Consider the following 14781-nt stretch of genomic DNA (forward strand, 5'->3'; position numbering starts at 1 on the left):
GCTGAAGAATTTTTGATTTTCACCACCTGTTTGAATGTTTTCCTGCTTGTGCTTCAGGAGGGAACAGCAAGGCACCATTCAACTGGCTAACTGGGAGCAGTCTAGAAACGTATGCAGAAACCCCGTCCATATCAGCGTCAGACTCTGCTAGTTCTCTCATGTTTAAGATTGGCAGTATGGAGAGCACCAAGTCTTCTGATAGGAGAGGGAAGTTTGCCAAGGTCAAGGGTTCAAATTTTGGTCAGGAAAGAAAGAAAATAGTGAAGACAGCAGCTGGGAACTCAGATGGTAACTGAATCTTAAGTATATGTGTATGCCTAGGGTTTAATGTTCTACTGGGGGCTCTGTGGCTCTGTTGGTTAGAGCGCTAGCGCAGCGTTGTGACCCAGGAGCCTCTCACCAATACAGTCGCTGTGAGTTCAAGTTCAGCTCATGCTGGCTTCCTCTCTGGTCGTAAGTGGGAAGGTCTCCCAGCAACCTGCGGATGGTCATGGGTTTCGCCCGGGCCCTGTTTCCAACCACCATAATGCTGGCCGCCGTTGTATTAGTGAAATATTCTTGAGTACGGTGTAAAACACCGATCAAATAAATAAATAATGCCGTACATAACTATTTTTCAGTTATATGATGAAAAGGAGTCATTATGTGCATGCATATACTGTGTCTTCTTGTGGCAGGGGGAGTCCATGCCGTGAAAGTGCTGCTGCCACTGAAGTATCATGCTGAAGGCACCAGACATGACACACCACCCAGTAACTTTATACTGTCACCGGGCTAACCAGTCATGTTTCCTCTCACCAAGCAAGGCAGCAGCACCATGTTTAAAGTCCATGTATGAGCCCACCCGGGTTTGATCCTGGGGTCTTCTGACTTCGGGGCAGACGCATTCCATATCCATGTTCTTATCAGTTAAGTCTTAAGTGTATCGTATTCAACACACAGGATTGATTACGCATGATACCATAACACAGAAATACCGAAGAGATTTCCAGGTAAAGATTTCTTCCTGGTCTCTTCCAGAGGCTAGCAAAGGAGAGAGTGAAATCATTCGTCTGAAGAGGCGGTTTATGAAAGACAATGAAGCCAAGAGAGTTTTCTTCATGAAGCGTCAAACCAGACTGAACAAAATGAGGGAGGTTTGTATCATCGTTTATACGAGGTTGTCCATGTACATCACGAAATAGTATTTGTTATCTTTAGGATACTCAGTACAATACATATGTGCTCTTATAGTGTTAGGTAAAACAGTGGCATTGAGGTCTGCCACTGTCTTTGTATAGTATTACTGTAGCAAGATGGATGATAATGTCCCATTGTATGTGCAAGCATTGTTCCTTTGTGACTGCTTTATCAGGAGGCCAAGAAAGAGCAGCTAGCTCGTCGGGAACATCAAGTGACCATGTACAGGAAGTATAGGATAGGAGATCTACCTGACATACAGATCAAACACTCTGACCTGATTGCTCCGCTGCAGGCTGTCGCTCAGGTGAGTTCCACAACAGATATTCGGTCACTAAAAAGGTGTCTTGTCTCAATCAGTCTTTAAGAAAGAAAATTGTTTGTATATGTCATTTCATTTATTACAATACATGTGTGTACTTGAGTGAGATAAATAAGCATTTGATTCTGGTGTGATGCCATTTTCAGCATTATTCCAGTGATATGATCATATGATGGAGTTTAAAAGTAAATCAGCTATTGAAAGGTATGGTTATGAATCACGATAATGTCAGAATGTCTGCGGTCATTTGCTTCCTGTTTCAGAGGAACAGTGCGGTAGCAAAGCTGTTGTTCAGTTCACTGTTTAGAGCGATATTTGCTGAGATGGATACTGTAAAGACAGATAGAGAGGTGACAGAGACAGTGGGACAGATAAACCATAGTTTGGAAACAATGATGACTTTATCAACACAGTATTACGCTCCATTCATCTCCTCTATACTGGTGAGTCCTTCCACGCAGCATTACCCTTCATTCCTCTCTATACTGGTGAGTTCATCCACACAGTATTACCCTTCATTCTTCTCTATACTGGTGAGTCCATCCACACAGTATTACCCTTCATTCTTCTCTATACTGGTGAGTCCATCCACACATCATTACCCTTCATTCATCCCTCTGCTGGTAATTTCATCCATACAGAATTATCTCTCCATTCATCTTGTCCACAGTGATCAGTTCTTGGTTTCAAATTACTGGTGATTCTGCAACAGTACATGTATGACGAACAGTTTTGCCATAACTTCCCAGTTTTGCTCTGGAATGTCTATGTACATGTGGTCACAGTAATATTTGCATCTCTTGCTGATAATTTCCATTATTTTCCTGTCAGGACATAGCCCATCACCTGCAGAAGAAGCTGTTTATTGACCCAGGGTCTGTCGGGACCTGCACCATCACCAGTCATCTCCAGCCATTAGGTAGGTGGGGAAGGGGACAAAAACATTCCCCTTATGCTGGTAAAGCATACAGCAAAAGAAGTATGTCTAAATCTTAAGAGTGGATCCAAAGATTCTCAGAAGTGTAACTTCAGTAGGTTGGCCTATTTAACAAACCAGACATACTAGCTTGATACAAAGAAGTTGCATATCTCCTGTGTAAGTGTACAGCTGCAGTTAGTTTCCACATCATGTCCTGGCTACGCGCGCATGTATGGTGATGTTATAATTACAGGTATTGTAGTGTGGGAGTGTCAGCTGTTATCCCAGGACGTACATCTATGTTGATGTTGTAATTACAGGTATTGTAGTGTGGGAGTGTCAGATGTTATCCCAGGATGTACATGTATGTTGATGTTGTAATTACAGGTATTGTAGTGTTGGAATGTCAGCTATTATCCCAGGATGTACCTGTATGTTGATGTTGTAATTACAGGTATTTTGGTGTTGGAATGTCAGCTATTATCCCAGGATGTACCTGTATGTTGATGTTGTAATTACAGGTATTGTAGTGTTGGTGGGTCAGCTGTTATCCAAGGACGTACATGTATGTTGATGTTGTAATTATAGGTATTGTAGTGTTTGGGGTGTTAGCTGTTATCCCAGGATGTACATGTATGTTGATGTTGTAAATACAGGTATTGTAGTGTGGGAGTGTCAGATGTTATCTCAGGACGTACATCTATGTTGATGTTGTAATTACAGGTATTGTAGTGTTTGAGTGTCAGATGTTATCCCAGGACGTACATCTATGTTGATGTTGTAATTACAGGTATTGTAGTGTTGGAGTGTCAGATGTTATCCCAAGACGTACATCTATGTTGATGTTGTAATTACAGGTATTGTAGTGTGGGAGTGTCAGATGTTATCCCAGGACGTACATCTATGTTGATGTTGTAATTACAGGTATTGTAGTGTTGGAATGTCAGCTGTTATCCCAGGACGTACCTGTATGTTGATGTTGTAATTACAGGTATTTTGGCATTGGAATGTCAGCTGTTATCCCAGGATGTACTTGTATGTTGATGTTGTAATTACAGGTATTTTGGTGTTGGAATGTCAGCTGTTATCCCAGGGTGTACCTGTATGTTGATGTTGTAATTACAGGTATTGTGGTGTTGGTGGGTCAGCTGTTATCCCTGGGCATACATGTATGTTGATGTTGTAATTACAGGTATTGTAGTGTCTGGTGGGGGGGTCAACTGTTATCCCAGGACGTACATGTATGTTGATGTTGTAATTATAGGTATTGTAGTGTTGGAGGGTCAGCTGTTATCCCAGGATAATGATGAACCCAGGAGTAATAAGAGAGCAAAGCTGGCCAGTAGCAGTACGTCTGTGTCCCAGGATGTCTCCATGTGGCTTGAACTGGCCAGGTCAGCTTTTCATTTCACATTTATATGTACAATGGAGGTTGTTGAATAGTGTCATATTATAACAGGGCCTCCATGGCCTAGTGGATAGCATGCTAATACAGCATAATAACAACACTATAATAGTCCAGCTCATGTTGGCTTCCTCTGTTCGCCTGTGTGAGGGCATAATGCTGGCCGTCATCATATAAATGAAGTATTCTTGAGTATAGGGTAAAACTCAGATCAAATAAATAAATTGTCATTTAGGAATACCGGTACTGGTAAAAGTACATGTACCCTAGAACTACATGTATATGTAAAGATGTACAAGTATTTGGTGCAGATTCTTAACTTTTTGAAATATAATTGTAGAAATGGTGTCAAAATTATATATATAGTGGTGTGGACATTCTGCTTTTTAGTATCATTGGGATCATGTTCAAAATTCAGTCTAAAATCAGTCAGATGATTTAGTCTGACTCTAAATGTTAGATGAGAACAGCTATTGTGTGGCTGTTGATTTTTCCAGTTTCCTTAAATACTTTACTGTTCTCAAATATTCAAATTGGATCAGCCCACACTCAAAACAGGAAGTAGCAGATTCGAATTTTCAGTGAGGAGATGACAATTGATGAAATATGATTGGTCTAAAATTAGAATCAGCAAAGACCTATGACAGCTAAGATTCTTCTATATATATGAAGATGTGTAACAAACTTTGCTGTTGTGTATAAATTATTTGTCTTTTTTTTTTTCTTATATCTTTCACTTTGGTTTTAGACTATACAAATCTGTGGATGAGTATGATGTGTTACGGGGGATATTCAGTGGTAAAGTAAACACCAAGGAGGTGACACATCGGGCCCTGGAGTCCGAGGCCAGGGGAGATTATGCTCAGGCTTACAAACTCTATGACGGGGTACGCCACATTTGCTTGTATAAGTATATGGTTCTTAACGTTGGTTAATGCACGTGTAAAGGATAAAACAGTTAAGTTTAAATATGCAGACTCCGAGTTACATCCTTACGACAAAAGTTTGATGTCCCATTGCAGAATGACTTTGCTGCTTTACATCAGGGGAAGGCTACTTGCCTATCTTTTAACATACCGATTTGAGTTTAAGGGTATAACTACCAATAGAATATTATTTTTATTTCAATACTCAATACCCAAATCGGCCCAAGAAAGTAATTCTGAACATTAATCTGATGTTGATTCATTAGTTCTCTATTTTCTATATACGACACCATGTTAAAATTGGCCCTACTGTGCCATGAAGTGACAACGTTGCCAAGGGATATCACTATCAGCACGGATGCAGTGAAATTCTACACATTAAGAGCAGTTGAACATCTATTAAGAGAAGGTTGTGTATCATACCTGGTGTTAATCCCAGATCATACACGTATGTAGCCAGTGTTGATGACCTTAAGCTGAGGTTGTGTATCATACCTGGGGTTAATCCCAGATCATACACGTATGTAGCCAGTGTTGATGAGCTTAAGCTGAGGTTGTGTATCATACCTGGGGTTAATCCCAGATCATACATGTATGTAGCCAGTGTTGATGAGCTTAAGGTGAGGTTGTGTATGATACCTGGGGTTAATCCCAGATCATACACTATGTAGCCAGTGTTGATGAGCTTAAGGTGAGGTTGTGTATCATACCTGGGGTTAATCCCAGATCATACACGTATGTAGCCAGAGTAGATGAGCTTAAGGTGAGGTTGTGTATCATACCTGGGGTTAATCCCAGATCATACACTATGTAGCCAGAGTGGATGAGCTTAAGGTGAGGTTGTGTATCATACCTGGGGTTGGTCCCAGATCATACACGTATGTAGCCAGAGTAGATGAGCTTAAGGTGAGGTTGTGTATCATACCTGGGGTTAATCCCAGATCATACACATATGTAGCCAGAGTGGATGAGCTTGAACTGAGGTTGTGTATCATACCTGGGGTTAGTCCCAGATCATTCACGTATGTAGCCAGTGTTGATGAGCTTGAGCTGAAGACACATTTAACATATGTGATTTCAAATGTGTACAAATGACTTCTTCTGAAGGCACTTTCAGAAGAGAAGTGGCCAGACGGCAACCCTCTCCAGGCAGAAATTGATTTGTGGGACGACTGCCAGATACAGGTCAGTCTAACTGTTCAACCGTCATGTTCAGGATTTACACTCCACATTGAATTCATGACAAGGAATGCCAGGTTATTCAGTGTCTTTTTACAGAAACTTACCCTAATGCAAGAAAAAAAATGTCCACAGATAAAGTCATAATTAGCTCCCTCTTCTGTAAGACAGTAGATGTAAAGTACATACATGAACAGTCTATAGTCATGTCCATGTGAACATGGGATACTTCAAATGATACTGTTTGGGTAAATTGGTACATGTACATCCCATATTTTGCCTTGATGGAATTTCACCTCTAGTGATTTAACCATGAAGTATTTGATGATGTCATGCTTGAGTATTGGAATACACATATCTCAGTTACTGAGTCTCAAGCATGACATCACTTTAGAGTGCTCCATTTTGAATCACATCAACAAAATGGCTGCTTCAACTACCAACACAGTTGAGACAAAAAACAAACATTTTGGCAGAATGTAGAAGTTTTTTAAGGAAAAATATGCTCCTAAACATTAGCTGATTATCCATACGTAAGGTTAAAATTAATCACGCCCTTCCTTCAAAACTGGAATTCTGACTCATATTATATTAGGAGGTGTTCAGATTTCTGCATGTGTACATCCCTGTTAAAGCATCTGTAGCATAATAAGGTTTTCCGAGTCCACCATTTAGTGATTTGTATGGTCCACGGCTGCCTTTATAGCAGTTTTGATACTTGTGTTTGTTTGATTGTGGTCATATGGTGATGTTTTCATGTTTCCCCCCACCCTCCAGTGTTGTGTGAAGCTGTCAGACTGGAGCAGACTGGAGCAGATCACAGGAGCAGTGGACTCCATTAGGGGAGATAACCTGAGCAAGATCTGGGAGGACACCTATCATCAGGTACATACACATTGTGTGCCTCATTCTTACATTTGGAAAATGTCATCTTGTATAATATGCATGTTGATCAGAATCATTTAGAATTGTTTTGTCATATGCCCTTTCTTAACATTCACTTCGAGAAAGCTTGCCTTTTGAAATGTACTTGGAGGTTTCACTTGTCACCTGTTCGACATTGCTAAGGTAGCCCTGAGCTCTTTTCCTCTTTGAATATTTGGTTTGTCATTTTACAGGTTGTTGAGGTTTCTGATTAGCTAACTACTAACTGTTATAGCTGTACATATACTCTTGTTTTCTCACAACAGGAGCACTATTTGCCATACCTACTTCGCTCCAAACTGAAGCTAATGTTACAAGGTGACAACCAACAAAGCCTTCTGTCATTTGTTGACCAGGCCATGAAGTCAGCAGAGCAGAAGGCAGTTCTGGAAGTGAGTGGCAAATATCATGGAATTAACATAAAGTGTATGTATTAAAAGTACTCAGTGGTATGAAAATAAGACTCATGGCTTTTAATTTATACCAATTCAAAAATGCACTGCAAAATTAAAGCAAAACACGAGAAAGGTTAAGATGGTGTACACATGCATATATAGTTATATAAAACTTGTTTCGTTTCAAGAACAACCATTGTGAAGAACTAGCCATGATGTACATCTGGCAGAATGACATGGACAGAGCTCGGTACTACACACGCAGGGCCAGGAATGCATTCTTTCAGGTAAGATATATATACACTGTGCTACTGTTGTTAGGCTGTATCTACATTGTATGTCTACAAACTGCATTGTAATGGCTGAGTGGAGGAGCGTTAATGCCAGAAACCAAAGCTCAGTCAGTAGTGCATTCAGACTTCCAAGAGATCTGCAATCTTGGTAGTTCCTAAGCTTGACGCTCGACATATTGAGTCAAGAACTGGCTAGCCCAGTGTCATTACTTGTGCCTGGTGTCTTTGGCATGTTAATATCTCAGATTTGGACCAGCCTATTGCATTGAATAGGTCCAAAGTGATGTTGAAAGCTTTTATATTGGTTGTACATTGTAGGACTGGAGCAGCACAGATGACCTGATGTCCACAAGTCGGATATCTAGGCTTCAGACTTTACAGCGCCTCACAGAACTTCAGGAGTTTCTCGACTTCATGGCTGTAGAGAGTAGGTTGTTTTTGACTTCATGGCTGTAGAGAGTAGGTTGTTTTTGACTTCATGGCTGTAGAGAGTAGGTTGTTTTTGACTGCATGACTGTATAGAGTAGGTTGTTTTTTACTTCATGGCTGTAGAGAGTAGGTTGTTCTTAACTTCACGGCTGTAGAGAGTAGGTTGTTTTTTGACTTCAAGGGTGTAGAGAGTAGGTTGTTTTTGACTTCATGGCTGAAGTCAGGAAGTAGGTTGTTTTAGACTTCATGGTTGTAGAGAGTAGGTTGTTTTTGATTTCATGGCTGTAGAGAGTAGGTTTTTCTTTTTCTTAAAAAATTGTCAAGAAATTATGTAAAGTTCATGCTTGTTTTTGAAAAAATTGACAATTTTTTGAAGACAGGGACAAGAATAAATTTATGTTCATTTGCACGAAATGCATATGTAAAGTGTATTCAGTATTATGTTATATTTTCTAGTCAACATTGTTGTGATCCTCACAGAAAGACAAAAACTCTGATGTAAAAGTACCTGGTGTTTCAGGTAACTTCACCTCCCCTCTTCCGGCAGCATCTCTAATCAGACGGTGGGAGCGCAGGTTGCCTGACCTAGTGCTGGACCCTGTGGAGATCTGGGATGATGTCATCACTAACAGGTACAAATAACACAGACTTGTCATTTGGTGCTTGTGCATTACATGTATATGAAGAAACTAACCTGTATCATGAGTACCGGTACTCAAGCTGGATGCTTATTTTTACGTTTAACCTTAATGATCAAGGTTTACTTGTCTACAGCAGTTACACAGACCTGAATAAGGCAGTACTGGAGACTTTTGGCATAAAATATGTCAGGGTAAATCTAATCAAAGTGTTGTTATTATTTTAAAATATCCCAAAATAATGTCTTTCGCAAAATATCAGCCACTTCTGTGCACATGTTACCATTCAAAATCAGTAGTAAAGCTCTGAATTTGTGAAACTCTTTGCATTATAACTTGTTCAAACTTTAGAACCATAAATACTATATATTCAATGTAGTACAGGTGCCAATCTGATATTTACTTGAACGGCAATAATTTGAGTTATTCGTGGCAAATACAGAGAATTTGATAGGATTGGCAAATTGGGATTTTTGTTGTCAAAAATCTCTGGATTAGCTAACCTCTTTTATGAAGTAATGTGTCTTATTTTCAACATCCGTATCCTGCTGTTTGTAATTTGTCACAGGGTCAAAGAAATGTTGATTGCTGATACGTGTACGTGAACATCATTTATGTACTTGTAATTCGAATGTTGACAACTGTCATGTTTGTGAGTGAAGGAAACCAAAATGTTTGTGGTTAACCTTGATCAGCTGACAGACACATACGTGTACCTGTCAGACTGTTGATGGACGTGTTAGAATTGATTTTGAGTATGGCCTTTATAAGCATGAAGGGCCGAGTGGCGATTAGCAAAGCACCCGTGTAAATACGTGTAAAATCACCTGAGGAATTTATGCAGCTGAAGGTAAGGTACATGTACATGGAAAAGATTCATCTTTAGACCTAAATGTACATGATAAAGTATCCAACAATAAGTCAAGTTTCATGCTGTAAACTCTAGCTTGGAATTATATATATCACTATGTCGGATATCTATTGCAGAGGGGTCTTTATGAATCTGATCAGCCAGAAGTTGAGCGGATTATCTGATAGTGAGCTGATGGAGACTGAGCAAGATACCAGTCACTTCCTGGACACCAAGATCCGACTCAAACTAGGCATGGCCAGAGCTGCACGGGAACAGAACAACTTCAACTTGACTCTGAAGATACTCAAACAGACTTACAAGGTGAACGCATACCTACATGTATATGTATATATGAAGCTTTATATCCACAAGATTTTCTTTCAATTTTAGTGAGTTTTTTTCCTCTGGGCTTATTTTGTATTCTCTGTTATACAGATTGTATCTGAAGACAAATTATGTATCATTGTTATATAAACAGACAGAGAAGGGGGCACATACCTCTAAATGACATTGCACATCCTCTGACTGATTTTTAACTGTTATTGCAAGGCAGATATTGTGGTATTGGCCAGAATTTTGAAGAGCAAGAATTGATTGGTCATGTGGATAATGGAAAATATACGTTCCACTTTTGTGCTAGATTTATTTATTTAAACATTATGTAATGCCAAAGTTGATGTTAGGTGTGAATATTTTCTGTTACCAGTCCTGCAAGGCCATGAAGGATGAGCGAGGTATTGTGGAATGGAATCAGCTGTACGCTCAAACACACCAGAAGAAATGTGCCTGCAGTTTGGAGTGGACAGATGATACCATTAACAATTTACTGACCACCTTCAGTCAGCTTGGTAATCATGCATTCATTAAAACAGGTCTAATACATCGATGATAGTTGTCTGCAAAATCAAGGATGACCATAGAATTGCAACTTGTCAGTGTTCCCTTCTCACTTTGCCAGTCCCATTGGGGACCAATTTTTAATGCACTTATTTCGTTGAGATTAGGTATTTGGAATTATTTTAATATTATTAAAAGTTAAAGGTTGGTTAAACTTCATGATGAAAGCTGTCTTTATAACCCACTCAATAAAGTTACAGTGGGATCAACTGGCATGACCCTGTCGCTTTGTCTGGCTGTAGGCACGATTTTGTCCACGCATCTCTTTGCAAACTACAGCACAGATTTTGACGAAACTTACGATACATCTTACCTATTTTCTGAATTTATACATGCTTAAGTTTAATGGCAATCAGGTAATTACTTTCATTTTGACCCCCATGTAGGAGTTACCGTAACAGTGCTATTGCATGTGTTCAGATTGAGGACATTTTTATGATGTACTCTATATAAAGCATTACCACATGAACATTTTATAATGTATCAAAAACGTACATCAAATGACACTGAACTGGAAAAGCTCACTAACTACCTTAAGGCATTCAAACGTGTCATTGATACTCTCTGATAAGTAAACCAGAATGAATTATGATGCTATTTATTTTCATTCCTTCAGATAAGCACAACGGCAGCTCAGTGTTATCTGCATGTCCCAGTCTCTCCCAGAAACACGCTGTGTTACAAGGCCAGGGTTATGAGCTGCTGGCAGAGACCTTCCTCGTCTCTGATATTCTCCAACATGTCAGCAGAGACATCAAGGACAAAATGTTTGACCTTGTGAAAACTGGGAAAGGCAAAGATGAGGATGTGAGGAAAAGTTCCACCATTTCATTTGTTAGCACCAAAATGTAGTTGGATAGTATATATAACTGGTAACTACATGTATTTTTCATGTACGTCTGTGTGTGAGTGGTGATGTAATAGACAGCTAACAAACTCATTATGTAGAGTAAGATGTAGTGAGAAATCAACTGTGACCTTCAATATCCAGTGAAAGCTGCAAACTTGATGTACTGTAAAGCAGGTGATCATCCAATTATCTTTGGGCAGCCATTTGCACATCTTAATTGCAATATTATTCACCATAGTTTTCATGTGCTGTCAATAATAAATGTATTTTGGCTTGTTTTGTTTTTTTAGTTAATAGCTAGACTGGTGGAGCACGGACATCAGCACTTGAAGTGTGCAGTCAGTCAGGAAATGGATCAATCAGATGCCAGAGATTTGTCAGCTGACAAAAAAAGCAACACCCACATCACCATGGCAACCTTCTGTGATAAATTCCTGAGGATAACTGAAGATGATGGTGGTGAATTTATTTTATTTGAGATATAATCCCACATCATTATTTTGAAATAAGGCATTGAATTGTCAGTATATTAAAACTTTGAAATAAAAAGAAACTAAATAAAACATTGCAAATGTCCTTCTCTAGTTCCTACTCAGCGATTGGCTTGATTTATGTTTCATTTCGTGCAGAAGATGTGAAGATCGCCAGTGGTCTGTTGGACTCGTTCCCTGAGACGATTGTCCTGTGTGTGCTGACAGCCATGAAGCAGGGTTCAGCTGAGGCTAGACAAAGGTTCCCACGCCTCCTGCAGCTAGCAGAGTATTACCCAGACACCATCCCACTCATCTGTAGCAAGGTACCAGTCTGACGCGTATTTTATCTGGCACATTCAGCATGAGTGGTGTTTCATAATGTCATCAAGCAATGTCAGACCTGCGATTACAGATTTTCTTGTGCAGTTTAAACTTTGTTGGGTAACTTCAGCAGACATCTTAATTCATGTCGTCTTAACTGAAATGGACTATATCATCAGAGAGCCAGGTAGTTAAAAAACACTGACTGCGTTATTCATGTTTAGATAAGAGAATGATTTCTTATGTCAGGTTGTGTATCTTGGTGATTGGACCCTACAGCAGTGCTACTGTACAGGGAGACCGTACAATAAATAAATAACCACATGCGTCTGTACCCGGCATTTTGACGGAAGCCAATTTTTATAGAAATATCAAAACATTTACACTCTGGCCATATGTCTTCATATAGGCATACCACCATTACTCTAGATTGTCACAACAAAATCAAGATGTCCATTCACAGGTCTCAGCTGATAAAATTCTTCGTTATACAAACTATTATGGCGAGGGCTGTTCTACATACCTGCATACCTGTTATACAAACCTGCTCATTAAAGATTGTTGTAGGCAACATCATGAAACATCGGTTTTATTACTCAGCTTTGTATAAAGCTACATAACAGAAAAGTGAGGTTTAACAACACGATGTCTTTTAAGTTTGACTTAAGTATTGTGTACAAGTAGTGAACTCCAAATTGTGAACTTGTGACTGAAGTCGTTCAACATTGTTAGAAATTCACAAGTGTGGGTGGTTTTGGTGGTTTCAAAGACAAACAGGAATAAGATAAGTATAAGATAAGTATAAGATTACCCATAGAAGTATGACACATTATCATTGACTACTTTGTCATTCACCTGTGCAAACTGTTATCAGATCTGTGTTCTCACCACCACAGTAGATTTGTTGAGCATTTTCCTCAATTAAGGACTAAAACAGAACTACCCTGAGAATGTGGCCAGTCTTCAAGAAGCATCCTTTATGTTTACCCGTCCACAATGACACAATATGTTTATGTATATGTGTACAAATACCCTTCCATCAGTCCCTGTCTGGTGAGTTTCATTGGTCCCTGTCTGGTGAGTTTCATTGGTCCCTGTTTGGTGGGTTCCATCGGTCCTTGTCTGGTCAGTTCCATCGGCCCCTGTCTGGTCAGTTTCATTGGTCCCTGTCTGGTTAGTTCCATCGGTCCCTGTCTGGTCAGTTCCATCAGTCCCTGCCTGGTCAGTTCCATCGGTCCTTGTCTGGTCAGTTCCATCGGTCCCTGTCTGGTCAGTTCCATCAGTCCCTGCCTGGTCAGTTCCATCGGTCCCTGTCTGGTCAGTTCCATCAGTCCCTGCCTGGTCAGTTCCATTGGTCCCTGTCTGGTCAGTTCCATCAGTCCCTGCCTGGTGAGTTCCATCGGTCCCTTCTGGTGAGTTCCATCAGTCCCTGCCTGGTCAGTTCCATCGGTCCCTTCTGGTGAGTTCCATCAGTCCCTTCTGGTGAGTTCCATCGGTCCCTGTCTGGTAAGTTCCATCGGTCCCTGTCTGGTCAGTTCCATCAGTCCCTGCCTGGTCAGTTCCATCGGTCCCTGTCTGGTCAGTTCCATCAGTCCCTGTCTGGTCAGTTCCATCGGTCCCTGTCTGGTCAGTTCCATCGGTCCCAGTCTGGTCAGTTCAATCGGTCCCTGTCTGGTCAGTTCCATCAGTCCCTGTCTGGTGAGTTCCATCAGTTCCTGCCTGGTGAGTTCCATCAGTCCCTATCTTATGAGTTCCATTGGTCCCTGTCTGGTCAGTTCCATCAGTCCCTGTCTGGTGAGTTCCATCAGTCCCTGTCTGGTGAGATCCGTCCGTTCCTGCTTGGTGAGTTCCATTGGTCCCTGTCTGGTGAGTTCTATCAGTCCCTGTCTGGTGAGTCGTCGGTCCCTGCCTGGTGAGTTCCATCGGTTCCTGCCGGGTGTGTTCCATTGGTCCCTGTCTGGTGAGTTCCATCGGTCCCTGCCTGGTGAGTTCCATCGGTCCCTGCCTGGTGAGCTCCATCAGTCACTGTCTGGTGAGATCCATCCGTTCCTGCCTGGTGAGTTCCATCAGTCCCTGTCTGGTGAGTTCTATCAGTCCCTGCCTGGTGAGTTCCATCAGTTGCTGTCTGGTGAGATCCATCCGTTCCTGCCTGGTGAGTTCCATTGGTCCCTGTCTGGTGATTTCCATCAGTCCCTGTCTGGTTAGTCGTCGGTCCCTGTCTGGTGAGTTCCATTGGTTCCTGCCGGGTGTGTTCCATTGGTCCCTGTCTGGTGAGTTCCATAAGTCCTTGTGTGATAAGTTCCATCAATCCGTGTCTAGTGAGTTCCATCAGTCCCTGTCTGGTGAGTTCCATCAGTCCCTGTCTGGTGAGTTCCATCAGTCCCTGTCTGGTGAGTTCATCCCATGTGGTGTGGTTCGGCAGCCAGAATGGCACTATAGTGTTTGCTGCACAGCAGGAGACTAATCACTCTCCCCTGTCAGCTCTACTAGCAGCTCAAATTGGATTTATTTTACAGCTAAAGTATTAATGAAATACGGTATTAAGCGTGGTCCATGTTTTATACATGTACCTGTCTGCTGATTGGCCTAGGAGCATGCAGATGTTTCAATAATCTTCCATCTTTATCATGTCACATGGTTCACATTTCAGATTTCTGAGGTGCCTAGCTGGATGTTCATCTCCTGGATCAGTCAGATGATGGCTCTGCTTGACAAAGCTGAGGCTCCCACTGTCCACACTGCCCTGTTGTCGCTGGCTAAAGAGTATCCCCAGGTAAA

At 41.0% G+C, this 14781-nt stretch overlaps 1 protein-coding gene across 1 annotated transcript in view; it reads left to right on the forward strand.

The window, feature by feature from the left end:
* The window catches only part of LOC135466759 (DNA-dependent protein kinase catalytic subunit-like), an 84754-nt gene that overhangs the window by 57448 nt on the left and 12525 nt on the right, over positions 1-14781 (forward strand). Inside the window, exons 62-80 of the mRNA XM_064744429.1 lie at positions 58-288; positions 1021-1136; positions 1355-1486; positions 1765-1944; positions 2333-2420; positions 3685-3814; positions 4574-4712; positions 5859-5936; positions 6708-6815; positions 7121-7246; positions 7438-7536; positions 7861-7969; positions 8492-8603; positions 9597-9783; positions 10169-10310; positions 10976-11166; positions 11500-11668; positions 11839-12005; positions 14654-14776. Of these exons, the coding sequence (XP_064600499.1) occupies positions 58-288; positions 1021-1136; positions 1355-1486; positions 1765-1944; positions 2333-2420; positions 3685-3814; positions 4574-4712; positions 5859-5936; positions 6708-6815; positions 7121-7246; positions 7438-7536; positions 7861-7969; positions 8492-8603; positions 9597-9783; positions 10169-10310; positions 10976-11166; positions 11500-11668; positions 11839-12005; positions 14654-14776 (2627 nt within the window). The remainder of the gene's footprint in view (positions 1-57; positions 289-1020; positions 1137-1354; positions 1487-1764; positions 1945-2332; positions 2421-3684; positions 3815-4573; positions 4713-5858; positions 5937-6707; positions 6816-7120; positions 7247-7437; positions 7537-7860; positions 7970-8491; positions 8604-9596; positions 9784-10168; positions 10311-10975; positions 11167-11499; positions 11669-11838; positions 12006-14653; positions 14777-14781) is intronic.

The sequence above is a fragment of the Liolophura sinensis genome, chromosome 1 (genome assembly GCF_032854445.1).
Source record: "Liolophura sinensis isolate JHLJ2023 chromosome 1, CUHK_Ljap_v2, whole genome shotgun sequence".
Lineage (NCBI taxonomy): Eukaryota > Metazoa > Mollusca > Polyplacophora > Chitonida > Chitonidae > Liolophura > Liolophura sinensis.